The sequence below is a fragment of the Budorcas taxicolor genome, chromosome 19 (assembly GCF_023091745.1).
Source record: "Budorcas taxicolor isolate Tak-1 chromosome 19, Takin1.1, whole genome shotgun sequence".
NCBI lineage: Eukaryota > Metazoa > Chordata > Mammalia > Artiodactyla > Bovidae > Budorcas > Budorcas taxicolor.
The window spans coordinates 42,631,001-42,649,433 of record NC_068928.1 but is presented as its reverse complement, the minus strand read 5'-3'; the positions used below and the strand labels follow the sequence as shown (position 1 = coordinate 42,649,433).

Genomic DNA, 18,433 nt, shown 5'->3' with positions numbered 1-18,433 from the left:
GGTTGTCAGGATCAAAAGCAGGGTACTGCACATGTCCCATGCATTTAATATCACCAAAGGGATGGGCAAACCACCTAAGCCACCCTGCCAGCCCAGCCCCTGGATGTACCCCTACCCTCACTTTATATAAAGGACAAGCTCGCCCCTCCTTGGGAAACAAGGAAGGGAAAGTGTTGCTTGTTTTTGCTGTCCCAGTGCAGCAAGGGCCCCAATGTAGCCTTGCCTACATTTCTTGTCCAGCCTCTAGTCAATCTATATTGATTGGGGAAGGCCAAGAACCCTGGTTGGTAACATAATTTATGTGGTCTATTAGTTAAGCCTATTCATACCTGTCCAAAGGCTTCCTTGAGTTCATTACTAGGGAGATCAAGTAGGAATCAGTGGCAGGGTTGCCAATGGGCTGGGGTTGAAAGAGGAGACTGGAGGGAAAGACAGAGGTGAAAAGATGGCATTCTTTTCAAGGTGGCGTGCCACAGCGAGAGTCCAAAAAGTTTCATCATGGAAAAGAAGGAATCAGATTTTCATTCTTTTCAGTCTGGAGAGAAGAATTGCAGCTCTTCAAGACTGGAATTCCCTGGATGTCTCTGGTGGTCCAGTGGCTAAGACTCCATGCTCCTCATACAAGGGGCTTGGGTTCAATCCCTCATCAGGAAACTAGATTCCACAGGCTGCAACTAAGATGAAGAGCCCTCATGCCACAACTAAGACCCAGCTCAGCCAAATAAACAAAATAAAAATTTAAAAAACCCAAAACAATTGGAATCCCCAACTCTGTAATGGCGCAGAATGAGAGAAATCCTGTTAGCCATCAAACACTGAAGTGCAGTTGAGCTGAGTGGAAGGCAATAACCATGGAATGTGAGTATCAAAAGAAGAAAGCCAGAAGACGGCAGAAAAGAAAGCACTGAACAGCTGCTGACTGGAAAACTACCCTCACGCTAAAAAATCCCCATAAAAACATCAAGTCGTTTCTTGTTGTAGTTACAGTCCTGCCCTGGAAAGATTTATGAAAGCAAAGGAACACAGGACCACATAACTTAATTAGGAACAGGCTACCTTGAACACAGTTATTCAATAGCTGTGGCTTAATTTGCTCAACAGACCCTGGTCCTGGTTCAAATATACTGGCTCTACTAGTCACTTATGTCTTTCACTTCTGTGGTAACTGCTGCCTGTTGACCTCACTGCTCAGGTAAACGCTGGAGTCAGGCAAAGAGGAGCTTGTTCTCTACTAAGAAGCAGGAGACCTGAGGAGAGGTTACTCATGTGACTTAAAAGAGCTGTTTTACCTCTCTAGACCTTCATTTCTATATCTACGAAGTGAAAAAAAATTTTTTTGAATAGAATTAATAGTGAACACCTTAAAAAAATAAGGGCCCATTCAGGAAAAAGAAAAATATTCTAAATTTTTTTTCTTTTTATTAAGAAGCCAGCAATCCAGAGGCAGCTTTTTTACCTTTCGCTCTACAATTAGGTCTTGGGCTTTGGGTTGCCCATCGTTGGACTATATGACTGCTGATTTCTCTTCCAGATGAATTCGGTTCTTGGTTCCCTAATGGAAGTGACTTATTGACTGCTTTGTCATATCATTTCTAGTCAGTTCTTTCCTAAATAACATCATCAGAAGGCTCTTTGGATAGAGTGTTTTTCATTCTCAAGAGGCTTTTGAAAAACTTCCGGATACAAATGATATTATGGTATTTTATTTACACATATGTGCCTTAAAGGCATCTGTCTTAGTTTGGCAATTACTGCAGAGTCAAATCAATAAACCTTAATAATTCAACAGCTAAAGTAACGATTTTCAGAAAACAAGTCAGCAAAGTTTGACAGTTTACAAACAACCAGTCGGTTGATTAGGACTGGAGCTTCAAATATCCATGTGTCTTTGAATGAAATACTCTTGGAACAATAAATCATTACCAACAAAAGTGGGAGGTGCCCACTGATATTTCATCATGTAAATCTGATCACTTGATCAATATTGCTTTGAAACCCTCCCAAAGCAAATAGACAATTCTGATGTAGGGTATGATCCTAAGAAATCAAAAGAGATGGCAAAACCAAGAGCACTGTGAAACTTTTCCTTTCTAGACCTTTGGGAAAACAGTTGGACACGACTGAGCGACTTCACTTTCACTTTTCACTTTCATGCATTGGAGAAGGAAATGGCAACCCACTCCAGTGTTCTTGCCTGGAGAATCTCAGGGACGGGGGAGCCTGGTGGGCTGCTGTCTCTGGGGTTGCACAGAGTCGGACACGACTGAAGCGACTTAGCAGCAGCAGCAGCAGTTCCTTAAAAGGTTAGATATAGAGTTACCATTTGACCTGGAAGTTCCACTCCTAGGGATACACCCAAGAGAAATGAAATCATACACCTATACAAAAACCTGTACGCAGATGTTCATAGGTTCATAGCAGTATTGTTCATAATAGCCCCAAAGTAGAATCAATCCAAATATCCATCAACTAAGGAATGGATAAACAAAATTTACCCACACAATGAAATATTCTTTGCCTATAAGAAGAAATGAAGTACTGATACATGTTACAACATAGATGAACCTTGAAAACATCATGTTAAATGAAAGAAGCCAGACCCCAAAGGTCACCTGTTGTGTGATTCCATTCATATGAAATGTCTAGAATAGGCAGATTTGTGAGACAGAAAGTAGATTAGTGATGGCCGAGGGTGGAGCAGGTTGGGGTGAGATGGAGGTGACTTCTAATGGGTGTGGGGTTTCTTTTTTTTTTAATTACTTATTTTTGGCTGTGCTGAGTCTTCATTGCTACAGTGGGCTTTCTCTAGTTGCAGTGAGCATAGGCTACTAGGTGTGTGGACTTCTCATTGCGGTGGTTTCTCTTGTGGAGCATGGGTTCTAGAAGTTTGGACTCAGTAGTTGTGGCACAGAGGCTGACTTGCTCGGTGGAATGTGGAATCTTCCCAGCCCAGGGATCAAACCTGTGTCCTCTGCACTGGCAGGTAGATTCTTATCCAGCGGACCACCAGGGAAGTCCTGGTGTGGGGTTTCTTTATGGAGTGACAGAAAATGTTCTAAAATCAATTTGTGGTGGTGGTTGTACAATTCTCTGACTATGCTAAAAACCCTGGAATAGTTCACTTTGTAATTATACAGTATGTGAACTACATCTCAATAAAGTTGCTATAAATTTTTCAAATCTATTATAAATTCTGTTAAAAAACAGAAACAAAAACTTCAAGCCCTTGGTCTCTCCATGGTGAAGCAGCATTGGCTCAGGCAGCAGAATTTGCATTTTCTTAATGGGTCTGCTTTCTTAGGCCAAGAAGACAATTGTATCGTGTGTGTGTGTGTTTGTATCATCCTTAAACCCATTTCCTCAAAATGAAAAGACTGCTAGACCAATCTATCAAATTGTGTTATAACATAATGTGGACCTTGGTCAAACTTGTGGATTATTTTCAAATATTTTTTGATATTGATTTAACATAATTCTATCATAATTAATAATAATTCTAACATAAATCTAGCATACTATAGATCTAACCTAATTCTACAGTAATAAGAGAATAGACTCTATGATTTCAATACCTTTAGACCATAAAATCTTTGCATCTTATTTTATGTCCCTGGATATGGCCCAATGTCTCCTAATTTACAGTCTATGGAAACTTGAATAGAATTTGTAGCCTACTGTTGTGTGAAAATTGTATAAATCTTAATTACAGTGAATTGGCTTATGGTGCTTTTCAAGCCTACTATATCCTTCTACTTTTCTGCATATTTATTCTATTAATTTTTGAGAGTTTTCTATTGAAACTCCAACTAAAAATCTTGATTTATCTACCTAAAAAATAATTGTAATATTAGCAGAATTATATGTAACTTTGTTCTGTTTTCCAAGTCTCCTGTAAATGTGTTATCATAATTTCATGATTTAAAAAAAGAAAGAAAGAAAAAGAATAAAATGGTTATTGGCCATTTAAACTTACTGCCATCCTGAGGATTCACAAGTCATGTCTAAAGTAAACATATATCTGTAACATGAGGAGCAGATCTGTGATCAAAATGTGCTAATACATTGGTTATTTTACAAATTGATCATGGGCTGACACTCTTCTCAGCTTTACCCATCACGAGTTCTTAGCCTTTGTGTTAGCTGCTCAGTCATGTCCAACTCTTTGAGACCACGTGGATTGTAGCCCGCCAGGCTCCTCTGTCCATGGGACTCTCCAGGCAAGAATACTGGAGGGGGTTGCCATGCCCTCCTCCAGGGGATCTTCCCCACCCAGGAATTGAACCCAAGTCTCCTGCACTGCATGCAGACTCTTTACCATCTGAGCCACCAGGAAGGCCCTCTTAGCCTTTAGGGCTGTCCATTTCTAGCCTTTGCCTGTCCCAGTGAAAGATAGCAGTCCTGCATTGGTGGAATCTCTGATCTAAAAATCTTCCACAGCATTTCTTTACTTTCTACCCTTTTATATAGATCTATACCAAAACTTATTTGTGGTAATTCTCTCTTCTTGTGTTATCTTGATTGTAGATAGTAAGTTAGTTTCTGACCCAGAGGCTCAGCATGATTTTTAGGCCCTTGCTTTTGTTTTTATGCGACGCCACATGACTTGTGGGATTTCAGTTGCCTGACCAGGGATTGAACCCGAGCCCTCAGCAGTGAGAGGGAGGAGTCCTAACTACTGGATTGCCAGGGACTTGCCTTAAGCTCTTTCTTAGAAGAAAGAAAAGAAAGAGCTAAGGTTGTTTTAGACACTGTTGTTAACATATTTTTATGCCTGTTTCAATAGTGAGTTTATGAAATGAACTTTGAAAAATGGTATCTTCATACTTAGAAACCAGTACTAGCTCACTGGGAGGATCACTCTAAGTTTTATAATGTCCTTTGGCCACAAGAAATCAAAATCTCTGTGGTCTGTGTTATGAGTTGTGTCTGGTATCTGAAGGATGATTTAACGCAGCCACTAGTCTTACTGGCATCCATGGAGTAGAGGAGAGGGGATGAACTCTGGAGTCAGACTGCCTGGTTCTTAAACTGGCTCCTCCATTCTGGACCAGCTTCCTAATGCCTCTGTGCCTTTTCATGTGTAATGTGAGGATAAATTCTTTTTTTTTTTTTTTTTTTTAGGATAAATTCTAACACCCACATTACAGAGATATTGGGAGAATTAAGAGTGTTCACTGTATAAATAAAATGTATAATGTATAAGTAAAAACAGAGCCTGGCATATATTAAGCACAAATTTCATCTTTTATTATGTGTCTTTATCAACCTGACCAACTACTGGGGGCATGGGCATTGTTTACTTTCTGCCAGAGCTCTATTGCAAAGAATCTGGCTTTGGTCCTCGAGGGCAAATAAAATACAGGATGAGGGGCATGCCCAAGCAGTGGGGTTCAATTCAAACGGAACAAGACCATTTCTCTTCTCCCCTGGTGAGACCATTAGCATCTCAGAGGGGCCTGGTGCTAGCCCCCCGCAACAACCCCAAAGAAATACAATGCCGTAGGGCTCAACTTTCGGAGAAGGCAATGGCACCCCACTCCAGTACTCTTGCCTGGAAAATCCCATGGACGGAGGGGCCTGGTAGGCTGCAGTCCATGGGGTCGCTGAGGGTCGGACACGACTGAGCGACTTCACTTTCACTTTTCACTTTCATGCACTGGAGAAGGAAATGGCAACCCACTCCAGTATTCTTGCCTGGAGAATCCCAGGGATGGGGGAGCCTGGTGGGCTGCCGTCTCTGGGGTCGCAGAGTCGGACACGACTGAAGCGACGCAGCAGCAGCAGCAGCAGCAGCAGCAGGACTCAACTTTCCCTAAAGATTCACATCCCAAAGTTCTTCTTTTTCTTTTTGTAATTTTCTGCTGCTGTGCTCAGGCTTTCTCTAGCTGAGTGAGTGGGGACTACTTTCTAATTGCAGTGCTCAGGCTCAACAGTTGCAGCTCACAGGCTCTAGAGTGTGGGCTCAGTAATTGTGATACATTGGCTTGGTTGCCTCAAGGCATGTGGGATCTTCCCAAACCAGGGATGGAACCCATGTCTCCTGCATTGGTGGGCGAACTCTTAACCATTGGACCACCAGGGAAGTCCCTAGCATTCTGAAGTGAATGATCAGGTCTCACTCTCAGTAGATCCAGAGTTATGCTGGTGAGTCAAGGCTTTTGGAGGTTGGGACCCTGCACCCAGGAGGAAATAAATCCTGGAGTGACACTTTCAGTATCTCTGAGTATCCTTTGCTGCTATCACTTGCTCTGTTCAGACTTCCTTTAACTGTAACCAAAAGCCTTGCTGACACCAGGCTATTGGATTCCATAGTCTGTTCAGACTTTTTTTTTTAATCCTTTGGGCAACACTGCACAGTGTGTGGGAGCTCAGCTCCCAGACCAAGGATGGAACCTGTGCCAGAGTTCTAACCACTGAGCCACCGGAGAACTCCCAAGTCAGCTGAGCCTTATTCTGCTACTACGACTTACATTCCCTGATTGCTTAGTTTGGGAGTGATCCTGCCTGTCTGCTCTCAAGTTGCAGTTTGACCCCATAAAGCAACTCGTGCTGCGCTGTGGTCTGGTAACTAATGTTCCATCTTGGCCAATGATATTGTGCCCATGTTGATATGCTCAACTCTGCCTATGTCCTTGTTGAACTTTACAAGTCTCTGCAGCCCTGTTGGGACTTCTTGCCCAACCCAAGACAAAACAGCTTCCTTTTCCAAAAAGAAAATGTAAGTACACAGAAACCAAATTATTTGTTTAGGGAAATAGAGAAAGAGCTAGAAATTTAGCTGAGCCAGAATTAGAAGCTTCAGATCACATTACCTCTAAAATATAGTAATCAACAAGACTTCATTCTTAAGTAAAATGTTGTTTTAATAAAATACTGCATGTATATATTTTTCTTTGCAAAGATGTTATGACCAGGATGGTTGATGTGAATGATAATATATGGTGATCTATATAATTAGTAGAAAAAACAAGTACTCTCAAATAAATAGGCTTCAATATTTTTTTTTAAAGAACATAGTCTGCAAATCAGTTGAGACTAGAGAACAGGCAAGGAGGAGGAGTTGGCTTTTCCTCTAAGAATGTGCTCTTGATTGGTTTCGGATACAGAAAGGAGTCATATTTACCCTCCAGGAATCAAAAGTAACATTGGAGTGACCTTCTGGAGAGAGGAATCCTGGCCCTCTCCTTGGCATTTTGCCTAAGATTTAAGAACTTAACTGAAACATACAAAAGCACCACTACAGAGTTGCCTTCAGGCATCTGAGGATCCAGCAGGGTGGGTGTAAAATCAGTGGGAAATTCTGGGGAAAGCAGAGCTGGGCTAGTAAGGAGAAAGATGAAATGTTATGGAGGATAAGCTGACTTTGTACAAAGTTTCTGACCTAGTACAATATCCAGGTCACCACAGCCATTCAGAAATCTCAGTAAATACAATGACCATGGATATATAATAGAAAAATACAAGCAGAATTACTCCACTAACCACTGATTAATTACACTTGAAGTTGTCCCCCATTGTTGAGAGTCCTTTACCTAAAGATTTGAATATAATCAAAGTTATTAAGATATTGTTTGACATACAATTTTCAGGGAATGCAAGATATTTAAAAATCGTCCTTAATCAACCCTTTCCCTACCAAATCCACAGCTCCTTTCTTCTTTTCTGGGTAATGATGAGCATGAGTAGTAAATGCAGTTGTTAGCTAGAAGATTTAAGAAAGAACTGACTTTTTAGTGGTGTCTTACTCTTAGCATAAACATATTCCATATCTGCAAGGTAACTTTTATAAATTAAATATGTTGTCATTTAAAAAAAAAAAAGGGACATTCACTTGTGATTCCCAGCCTGGCATTATGAGCTGATCCTACCCTCATAGTTCAGTTGGTCAAGAATCTGCCTACAAGGCAGGAGACCAGGGTTCGATTCCTGGGTGGGGAAGATCCCCTGGAGAAGGAAATGGCAACCCACTCCAGTATTCTTGCCTGGAGAATCCCATGGACAGAGGAGCCTGGTGGGATACAGTCTATGAGGTCGCAAGAGCTGGACATGACTTAGAGACCAAACTACTACTACTACCAAGAAGTCTTGCCTTTGTACTGGACAGAAAAAAAAGCACACCTTTGCAGGAACAATCCAGAATGACCCACCTTCCAATAAGGCTTTCTCAAATAAAAGCTTCCTCTAGTTTTTCAATAAAACATCACCCAATACAATTAGAATTGCAAAGGGGGAAGGGGGGCCACCAGAGCTGACTCTAGTAACTTTGGTCTCACGATGGGCTGGCAGAATGCCCTAACCATCCTCAATCCTTGGCAGAGTCATTGGCTTTCAATTCTGAAGACTCCACATCCCTTTACAAAGTCTTCTTGTTGGGCTGGCCCAGCACCCGGGCGAGGCAGTAGGGGATGAGGCTGACAGATGCCAGGGGCACCGCTGCACTCTTGCAGAAGGACAGGACATAGAAGATCAGCTCAATTTGGGAGGGGGGTTTCAAAGAGTCAAAGAGGTGCAGGAGGATGAGGGAGGCCACGATGCAGCTGAGGCGAAATGGGAACGACTTGCTAAGCTTGCCCTTGCAGCTCTCCCGGTACATGCTGGAGTTGAGAGCCAGACCCAAGCCAAAGAGGGTCCCCAGATTCTTGAGGAGGCTAGCAAAGGGCGTCGTGTCAATGTGGACCCACTCTGGCCGCTCACACCTTCGCTTGGCTTTCTCTAGAGTCCATAGCAGGTCGACCCCCAGCCACTTTAACAGCAGGTAAAATCCAACGGCGAAACTGAACAGGAAGCAGGTGATGAGAAAGTACTTCTTGAGACTGGCATTGTAGATGCTCTGGATGTGGCGGAAAGTCTCAGCAACCACAATGCCTGAGTGGAAGAAGGAATGACCATGAGAACTGGGGAAGATGCTGGCCCGTCAGCTGGAGGTGAGTTTGGAGCAATGGGTGACCTGCCATCTGTTCCACCATTGTGGAGTTAAATCACAGAGGTCAGATCAGAGGGTCTTTTGTTTTTTTCCCATGTGTGATTCCAGCCTGTCCTCAGCCATAGATTCTTTGAGATGGAAGAGATATGCCAGTTACTTCCTCCCACCACATGCAAACTTCCTGTGTTGAGAGGAGGGTCGGGGGTGGTCCTCCTGTCTCTGTTTGAATACCCTCAAGGGTGGAGAGCTCACTCCCACTCAGACAGCCCATTTCATCTTTGCATGAATTTGATCATTAGAAGGTACCTTGTGCTGTGCTAAAACCTATCTCTCACAACTGAGCAATTGGACTGAACTGAACTGATAGATCTCAGTTCTTTTCGCAGGAGTTTGTAAGTAACTCTAGAGCCTCTGTTAACACATTTAAACACATTTGAAGATCCCCTGGAGAAGAGAATGTCTACCCATTCCAGTATTCTTGCCTGGAGAATTCCATGGACAGAGGAGCCTGGTGGGCTACAGTCCACAGGGTTGCAAAGAGTCAACACAGCTGAGTGACTATCACTTTCACTTTTTTTTTTTCATTCTCAGGGGTGAGGGATAAATTAGGAGGTTGGGATTAACATATACACCCTACTATATATAAAATAGATATAGGACCTACTATACAGCACTGAAACTAAGATCATGGCATCTGGTCCCATCACTTCATGGGAAGTAGATGGGGAAACAGTGGAAACAGTGTCAGACTTTATTTTGGGGGGCTCCAAAATCACTGCAGATGGTGACTGCAGCCATGAAATTAAAAGACACTTATTCCTTGGAAGGAAAGTTATGACCAACTTAGATAGCATATTAAAAAGCAGAGACATTACTTTGCCAACAAAGGTCCGTCTAGTCAAGACTATGGTTTTTCCAGTGGTCATGTATGGATGTGAGAGTTGGACTGTGAAGAAAGCTGAGCACCAAAGAATTGATGCTTTTGAACTGTGGTGTTGGAGAAGACTCTTGAGAGTCCCCTGGACTGCAAGGAGATCCAGCCAGTCCATCCTAAAGGAGACCAGTCCTGGATGTTCATTGGAAGGACTGATGCTGAAGCTGAAACTCCAATACTTTGGCCACCTGATGCGAAGAGTTGATTCATTGGAAAAGACCCTGATGCTGGGAGGGATTTGGGCAGGAGGAGAAGGGGACGACAGAGGATGAGATGGCTGGATGGCATCACCGACTCAATGGACATGAGTTTGAGTGAACTCCAGGAGTTGGTGATGGACAGGGAGGCCTGGCGTGCTGCGACTCATGGAGTCGCAAAGAGTCAGACATGACTGAGCGACTGAACTGAACTGAACTGAACTGATATAGCACAGGGAACTCTGCTCAGTACTTTATAATAACCTACAAGGGAAAAGAATCTGAAAAGGAATATATATATACTGAATCACTCTGCTGTACACCTGAAACTAACATGATATTGTACATCAACTGTACTTCAATTTAGAAATAATAAACTGGGTGGAAAAGACTAGACAAAACAGATTGGGAACTCAAAAAATAAAGGTAGTTATTCTTCTTTCTGACTTAAACTTTCCCAGATCTTTCATGTAACATGAGCTTCCAGGCTCTTCCTCAAACATGGAACCCAGTGCTATAATGCTGTGTTAATTTCATAGTTGCCAGGAAGTCATCATTTTTCTTGTTCTCAACATGCTTCTGTGAATGCTGCTCTCCTCTGCTTTTTCAGGTCTCCAGGGGAAAAAAGTCCGCGTTTCCCCTAAGGTCTTATATTCCAGTGTTTCCCACAAAGTCAAGAAATTCTTTCTTACACTTAGCTTACCTAAGTCTTTTCTGCCCCTAATTAGCTGGATCTAAGAAAACAACATATTTGAAACACAGAACCTATGATAAAGACCAGCTGTGGGTATCTATTAGGTTTGCAAATGAATTTATTTAACTAAAGAGCTTTCCAAGAACATTGTGTTAATTTGTTAAATTTGATAGGTTTTCTTAACCCTAACCTAGGGCCCACTTCCAACTGAAGAGCTGTAAGAAATAAAGAATGTAAAAATATCTCAGAGATTTTAGGCAAAATCAACTGGGTGAGTTAATTTGCTGTCTTGTCATTTTTCTGAAGCACACTTAATTGTGTAGATCTGGGCATTCCCATAGAAATAAGTCATTTAAATTGCCCACCCTTGACTTCCACCCCACTGAAATACTAACGGTATCGATTATACACAGAACATGGCTAGAATGCTGGCTTTTTGTCCTGATTAGGAAGGAATGGTATAGGTGGGGGTTGGAGGGAGGGAACCAGAGCAGTTGGTACCTGACAAGACTCCAGCAACAACTTGATGGGGAAAATGAGCAGCAAGGTAGATTCGTGACAGGCAGACATTCAGTTGCACGATCCAGAATCCCAACCACAACATGACATTCAAGCACCTGCAATGGAAGAGGCAGTCATAAGAAAATCCAGATATAGATCCTTCACCAAAGAGAATGGCCTCAGCAGGAACACTGGAGCCTGGCAAACTCAGGTTACATAAGTGGAATTTTTTGTAAATTGAAGACTGTACTCAAAATTTCAAAGATAGCCGTGGCAAGTGGTAAACCCCTGTGTGTGTGAATTTCAACCTCTCTATTTTATGTTTCATAATGAAAGATTTGCTCAGTAGCTGCATACTCAGAATTCCCCGTAAAAGTGGTGTTTTCTGCTTCTTTGTTTATTTTAACCTGGATGGGGCATCACGATGTTTGGTATAGAAATGGGCTTTTATTTACCGCCTTCTTCTTCCTCACTAGCTGATCTTGAGAAAGCCCTCTTCTGTTAGGCCTTGTTCCTGATCTCTAAAATTAGATGTTGCCCATGTGGGTCCCTTCTAGCCCTAACATTCTGTGACCCTAATGTTCATTCCCAGCAGAAATGCCACAACTCTTATTAGTACCACCCCAAGGCATGAGGTGGGCAGGGGGCATGGAGGAAAAGCAAGTGGTATGTCTGCTACAGAGAGAGACACCTCCTGCTATCCACCACCCACAACCCAGAGCTGAGTTCTTACCGAAATCTATAGGTTGGCTTTCTCTTTCCGCGAAAGATAGAGAGGGTAGATGTGACCATCACATAGTATACACCTGCTGTACCCATGGCGTGGCCAGAGGGACTCCCTGAAGAATAGGAAAGAGATGAATGAATGAACCAAAGCCAAAAAATCTTCATCTGGGAGATTGCTAGGGGCCATCATCTATCTATCATCCATCCACTCATCCTTTCTTCCATCTTTTCATCCATCTATCCAGCCAGACATCTATCCATCTTTACATCCAGCCAGCCAGCCATCTATCTTTTCATCCACTGATTCAATTATCCATCCACCCATCCAGCCATGCACCCATCTACCCATCCTGCCATCCATTCATTTACCTATTTAGTTATCTTTGTAACACATATCTATTAAGCTCCTACTACATGACCAGCAATGTGCTAGGCTCTGGGAGAACAGTGTGTGGCACAGTCAAAGAAAGCCTCAGCTCTTGAGATTAGACAGTCTATACACAGTCTAGAGATTACACACAGAATCACCCTGCTGGGTATATAATTGAAAATCGATCTGCCCTCCATTACCTCTCTTCTACTCTCTTTGCTCACTCAGCTCTGACCATGCTGGCCTCCTTGCTCTCCTTTAAACACACTTCCTCCTCAGTGTCTGTGACATTGGTCTTTCTATCCAGACACCTCTTCTCCAGGATTTATTGGCTAATTCTCTTGCCTCCTTCAAGTTTTTGCACAGATTTCTCCTTTTCAGTGAGTCCTGCCCTGACCGCTCTATTTAACACTGCATCCAATTGCTATTCCTGGTCTCCTTTTCCTGAAAGGTGGAGGGCCCTGTGCCACCAGTTCCTTTTCTGGACTAAAGAGTTTATTTTTCCTTTCTGTTGTTGAGAGTGTGGTTGCAGGTGGCTCTCAGTGCTCAGACTTCACTGGACATTGCCCTGGGCTGATGAGAGCAATCTTGATCAAAACTACCCTTTCCCTGGGGGCCCCTGCACCCAATCAGTCATCTCTATTAGGGTATAAGGTCTCGTCCCCTTGAGTCAATTCAGAGCTCCTACGGGGTTAGCTGAGACTGAGTGGCAATTAGACTTCTGCCCAGGTGGCTTCCATCCCTTCCTTCCACAAGTACTGCTCTTGAATGTAGCACCTCCTGCGTGCTGATATCCATCTGAGTCTGCTCTCCAGGGAGCCCCACATAAAACCCTTGCCTTTCTTCCTCTTCCTCCTCCTTCTTCTAATATCCTAAATATTTTACTTGTGTATTATGAATTTTTATCACACACACATCTCATTTAAATATAAGCTCCGCAAGGGTAGGAGCCTTTTTTTTCAGCTGCACCACACAGCTTGTGGGATCTTAGTTCCAGGGACTGAACCTGAGCCACCACAGGGAGGGCTTCCCAGACGGCTCAGTGGTAAAGAATCTGCCTGCCAGTGCAGGAGCCGACGGAGACTTGGGTTTGATTCCTGGGTTGGGAAGATCCCCTGGAGGAGGAAATGGCAACTCGTCCCAGTGTTCTGGCCTGGAAAATTTCATGGACAGAGGAGCCTGGCGGGCTACAGTCCAAAGAGCTGGTCACAAAGAGTTGGACATGACTGAGCAGCTCAGCAGCCATGCACAGTGAAAGCGCCGAGTGAGGTGCTGAGCTGTCAAACCCCCAGGGAATTCCCAAGGGTCGGGATCTTTGTTTTATTCACTGAGGCATTTCAAGTGCCTAGAACAATGTTTGGTACAGACACTAGATAAATAACATTTGAAAGAGTGAATATACTCTAAAGTGAATCAAGATTTTGTGAAAACAATAACTAAGGGCAACTCGCTAGTCTGGGAGTCAGGGATAGGGCCCCTGAGTTTAGGGACACTAACACTGAGACTTGCAGGGGAGTGGAGGGGTTGAATATTCTTTTTTACTGAAAAATGAAATCTATCACTTGGCTGAACAAGGCCTGTCTGGGTGTAACTAGCAAAGTACAGACAGGCTGTGGGACTGAACTGTCAGCTGGGGAGGACACATCTCCCTGGCCAGGCTTCTGGGAAGGATGACCAGGGGCTCAGGCCTCTACGGTGCTCCCTTCCTGGACAAAGGGCCACAGCACAGTTACTCTCATGAGCCCTTTGTCTGGGAGGGAGCCCTTGCCTCTCTGAACTAGCAATTTCTGTTCTGAAAACATTAGGCAGATTCCAAAGTGGCGGTCACAGGCTATTCTGGAAGGCCTTGCTGAAGTGAATTCAGATGGAGTTGTACCAAATCCAAGACCATGACCAGAGCTTGAAGGAGTGGCTTTGTGCACATCCCCTTCAAAGACAGCTTCATCCAGCACGAATGTTACCAGGTGTCCAAAATGAGCACGGCCCACCCAGCTCCTGTCTGGATGAGGGCGGGGCCTCTCACCTGGGCCAGTCTCACAGGTGACCGGGAACTGCTTTATCAGCGGCACCGAGGTGTTGCTGTAGTAGTCGGTGTCCAAAACCCACCAGTATGGGCGCTGTCCAAAGAGAATCCTGTGAAAAAGCAGAACGAGGGTCTGGAGTTACTGAAGGAATGCTTTGGCCCGATGCCACACCTTCAAGAAGAGAGAGTAGCTTGAGGAGAAGATCCATAAGATCCAACCCAGAACACGAGCCCCTCCAAGAAGGGGAACTGGGCTGTTAGGGAAAAGCAGAGGAGGGAGATGTTTATGGAGCATCCTTTACAGAACTTGTGAATTTTGCCTTTGGAGGTTTTATTTATTCAAACATAAACAAATAAATCTCATATCCTCAAAACCATATTAACAGCAGCTACTGGTGGTTTAGTTGCTAAGTCGTGTCCCACTCTTGTGACCCCATGGACACAAGGGCCCACCAGGTTCCTCTGTCCATGGGATTTCGCAGGCAAAAATAGTGGAGTGGGTTTCCGTTTCCTCCTTGAGGAGATCTTCCTGACCTAAGGATAGAACCTAGATCTCCTGAGGCTCCTGTATTGGCAGGCAGATTAACAGCAGCTATGTAACTTTTTTTTTTTAAACCCTGAGAAGAATTTGCCCTAGAAGGATGCCTAGGGACTACAGTTTGTGACTTAGATTTGCATATCCTACAGCTCATTTCTTCAGGCCTCCATAGTCTTGGGTTTCTTCCGGACTTCAGAGACTGAGCCCCAGCCCCAGGGACAAGCCTCCAGGAGATGTGGTCTCTATTTCCATCAGAATCACTTTCTGTAAGGACATATATAGCTACTATTTGCTTGTTTTGTATCCTCTGGCTTTGAAACAGAATATCTCAAATCAACCACTTCCGCTTTAAAAGCATGTTTTTCGTTGTGGAAACAGGTGTGAAGGGTCAGTCAGGATGATTCTTTTGCTCTGCAATGGAGGAATAGTGACTTCTCACTAAAACTGGCGACAGCCACTAACTCTGACCTCTACCAAGTTAGAGAAAATGGAAGTTATAGACAAAACTTGGTAGGTTTTTCAACAGAAATTTCAGAATCCCATCAGTATGCCTTGGGCTTCTGAGCCCAATAACAATGTTCAAGACTTTTCTTGTTTATGGCCAAAGAAAATTAAAGCTAGAAGAGATCTTAAGAATCACCTGACTATGAACAAAGATAATTTTACAGATGGTAAAAGTCTCTGAGGGCAGCTGGTCCAAACTGTTCATTTTCTACATGAAGAAATAAAGACCAAAACAGTGATGTGTTGGAGTCAACTGGTACTGGCTAACAGTTGTAAAATATTCAGGGTTTTTGCAAGCCAGACCCATTGATAGCTTGAAAGTGGTCATAACTAGACAACAGACACAGCAGAAACTGGCAAATACTAAAATTGGGGCTTCTTTACCTTTTGAAAGTCAGTTTATCAGCACTGGATATAACATAATTCTCAAGAGCCTTGCCTATGAAGTCAGCCTGCCTGGGCTTGAATCCTGCCTCTGACATTTACTACCTACGTTTTTGTAGTCACTTAACTCAGTGCCTTAGTCTCTTACTAGTAACACCCTATAAAAAAGTGCTTAGCATGTGGCCTGGCCCATACTACAGGATCAACAATCATTGATAACTATAGTAATTATTAAGATCCCAGAGATAATCTAGGTTTACAGATTATAAAACAGAAACTCAGAGAGTTGCTCTGAGTTGCCCAAGACATAAAGCTGGCTGAACACGAGAGGTGTCTGAATTGCTTTTCATGACCTCACACAACGGGTTTTGAAATTGCCTGTTTCCTTTTTTCATACCTCATCTTTCTTCCTTCACACATCTATCTTTGTGTCATCTATGCTGCTTCAAAGTAATAAAATGGAGTTTCAGACTTCTCTGGTAGTCCATTGGTTAAGAATTCACCTGCCAAATCAGGGGACATGAGTTTGATCCCTGCTCCGGGAAGATTCCACATGCTGCGAGCAACCAAACGCATGTGCCAGAATTCCTGAAGCCTGAGCTCTAGAGCCCGTGCACCACATTAAGGGAAGCCACCACAACAAGAAGCCCGTGCATCCCAACTAGAGAGTAGCCTGCTCTCTCCAACTCGAGAAACCCTGCACACAGCCACCAAGACCCAGAGCAGCCATAAAAACAAACAAAACACACAAAAAGAAGCAAACAGAAAAATGGCATTTCTTTGCTTATAGCCTATAATTCACTAGGTCTAGCTGGCCTTGCATCCATATGAAACAGCCTTTCCTGTATCTTCACTCACTAACAGGGTTTTCTCTGTCTTCTGTCTTTCTATAGAGGATCCAGAGAAAGGAGGGGAGTAAACTATAATTGCATGAATAGCATGAAAAAGCAACTTCTGATGGAGAGACATTTCCAAAGACAATGCCAGCCTCTTTCTTTGCTGATTTCCTCTTTGTCCAGCTCTTACTCACCACTTAAAGACGAGGTTGAGCCAATCTCCAATCACAGCTACCCAGAGGAGTTTGATGCCCACAGCTTCTCGAAGATGGAACCAAATGGGGAAGAGGACATAAAAGGCATTCCTGAGATCTGCAATCACAGACACCAAGATGAACCAATCCTGGGAGTTCTGGTAATTCACCTGGAGGTAATGTGTTGACTGGATCCCAAAGTCATGTAGAACGTTCATTCCCTTCTCCATCCTCACTCAGGAAGCCTTCGGCTGTGCCCTTGCAGTTATTTCAGACTGGGTGGTGATTGCTCTGCTATCAGCCTGTGCCTTGCCTCTCTGTTTTATACACCCTGTATCCAGTCTGCAGGCCAACCCAGCCCTGATCTTTGGACTCAAAAACCACTTTTGTCTAAAATCTATTGATCAAAGGTGCATCACCAGTAGGTTGATGCAAACATGTAAAGCGTGATTTACGTAAAATAGAAAAACAGGCACACAAAAACAGCCTGATCAGCCATGGGCTGGCACAGCCAATTATTAACTTTGGCATTGCTGCCTGACGGTACAAGGGGTTGCCCTCCTGGTTCTGAAACCTGGTCAGAGACACAGGACAGAGTCTAAATCAGCCATGGTACTTGCAAAGATGTCTGACTTCCTGTCTGCAATTGCACTTATTTGGGAACAAAGAAAAGCCTTGGTGCTCTAGCAATTCAACTTTTAAATAGTTAAATTTTAAAATATAATAAGTTCTATTGTCATGGGGACTGTCACATTGCTGGACATTTCTGAATTTCACTAGGATCTGGAAAGTGCCTCTGATTTGGGAGATCAAACCCTCTTTCCAGTATTGGCTCTGTATCTCTTAGGTCCAGAAAATAATCATCTTTGAATGCACTGATTAATTCATTTAACGTCCTTAAAGGAAGGACCTTTGGGGTTTTAACACATAAGTATAAGCAGTAGAGTGCATATGTCTGTGCTTGGTGGCTCAGTCAAAAACAGTATGATGAACTGCTGCTGCTGCCGTTTAGTCACTAAGTCGTGTCTGACTCTTTGTGACTCCATGGACTGTAGCCCATCAGGCTCCTCCTTCCATGGGATTTCCTAAGCAAGAATACTGGAGTGGGTTGCCATTTCCTTCTCCAGGGAATCTTCCCAACCCAGGGATTGAACCCGAGTCTCCTGCATTGGCAGGCGGATTCTTTACTGCTCAGCTCCCTGGGAGGACCATACGATGAATAAATGGTTCTAAATAAAATCACAAGCAAACTGGGCACTGGGGACTCTGGAAAGGGCTTTGTACTTTGAGTTTTCTTTCATTTGTGCTTGGAGATATACAGATAGATAGATAAGAATAATCACCAAGAAGTCAAAACAGTACTATTAGAGCCATGGATGTAGACAAGAAATAAAGTAAGAAACATCAGGTTATGCAAAGCAATGCTGCCTGCTCACCCCTACAGGCAGAAACCACCCTGCATCAGCACAGAGACCAAAACCTCACACTCACATGACCTAGGACTGAAGAGAGCAGGGTCTGAGTCAGGTGACAGACTGATGCACTTCCAAGGATAAGAGCCGGTGGGAATAAAACTTGTTAAAATCCACCTGAATTCTCCCTTAGCAAG

At 43.4% G+C, this 18,433-nt stretch overlaps 1 protein-coding gene across 1 annotated transcript; it reads right to left on the bottom strand.

Annotated features, from left to right (window-relative positions):
• Window positions 1-8,353: 8,353 nt before the first annotated feature.
• Window positions 8,354-17,054, bottom strand: G6PC1 (glucose-6-phosphatase catalytic subunit 1). Its single transcript, XM_052658472.1, has 5 exons — window positions 16,825-17,054; window positions 14,369-14,478; window positions 11,983-12,088; window positions 11,250-11,365; window positions 8,354-8,865 (listed from the first exon to the last, which is right to left on the bottom strand). The coding sequence occupies exons 1-5, from the start codon at window positions 17,052-17,054 to the stop codon at window positions 8,354-8,356; spliced, it is 1,074 nt and encodes a 357-aa protein (XP_052514432.1).
• Between the last annotated feature and the right edge of the window lie 1,379 nt (window positions 17,055-18,433).

What these genes read in the sequence shown, in the direction of transcription:
- G6PC1 (XM_052658472.1), bottom strand. Translation starts at nt 17,054, where the DNA reads ATGGAGAAGGGAATGAACGTTCTACATGACTTTGGGATCCAGTCAACA. An exon ending in AAGCCAACCTATAGATTTCG is followed by an intron (nt 11,366 to 11,982) that starts GTAAGAACTCAG and finishes CTTCCATTGCAG; the next exon opens with GTGCTTGAATGTCATGTTGT. An exon ending in TGTTGCTGGAGTCTTGTCAG is followed by an intron (nt 8,866 to 11,249) that starts GTACCAACTGCT and finishes TCTTCCACTCAG; the next exon opens with GCATTGTGGTTGCTGAGACT.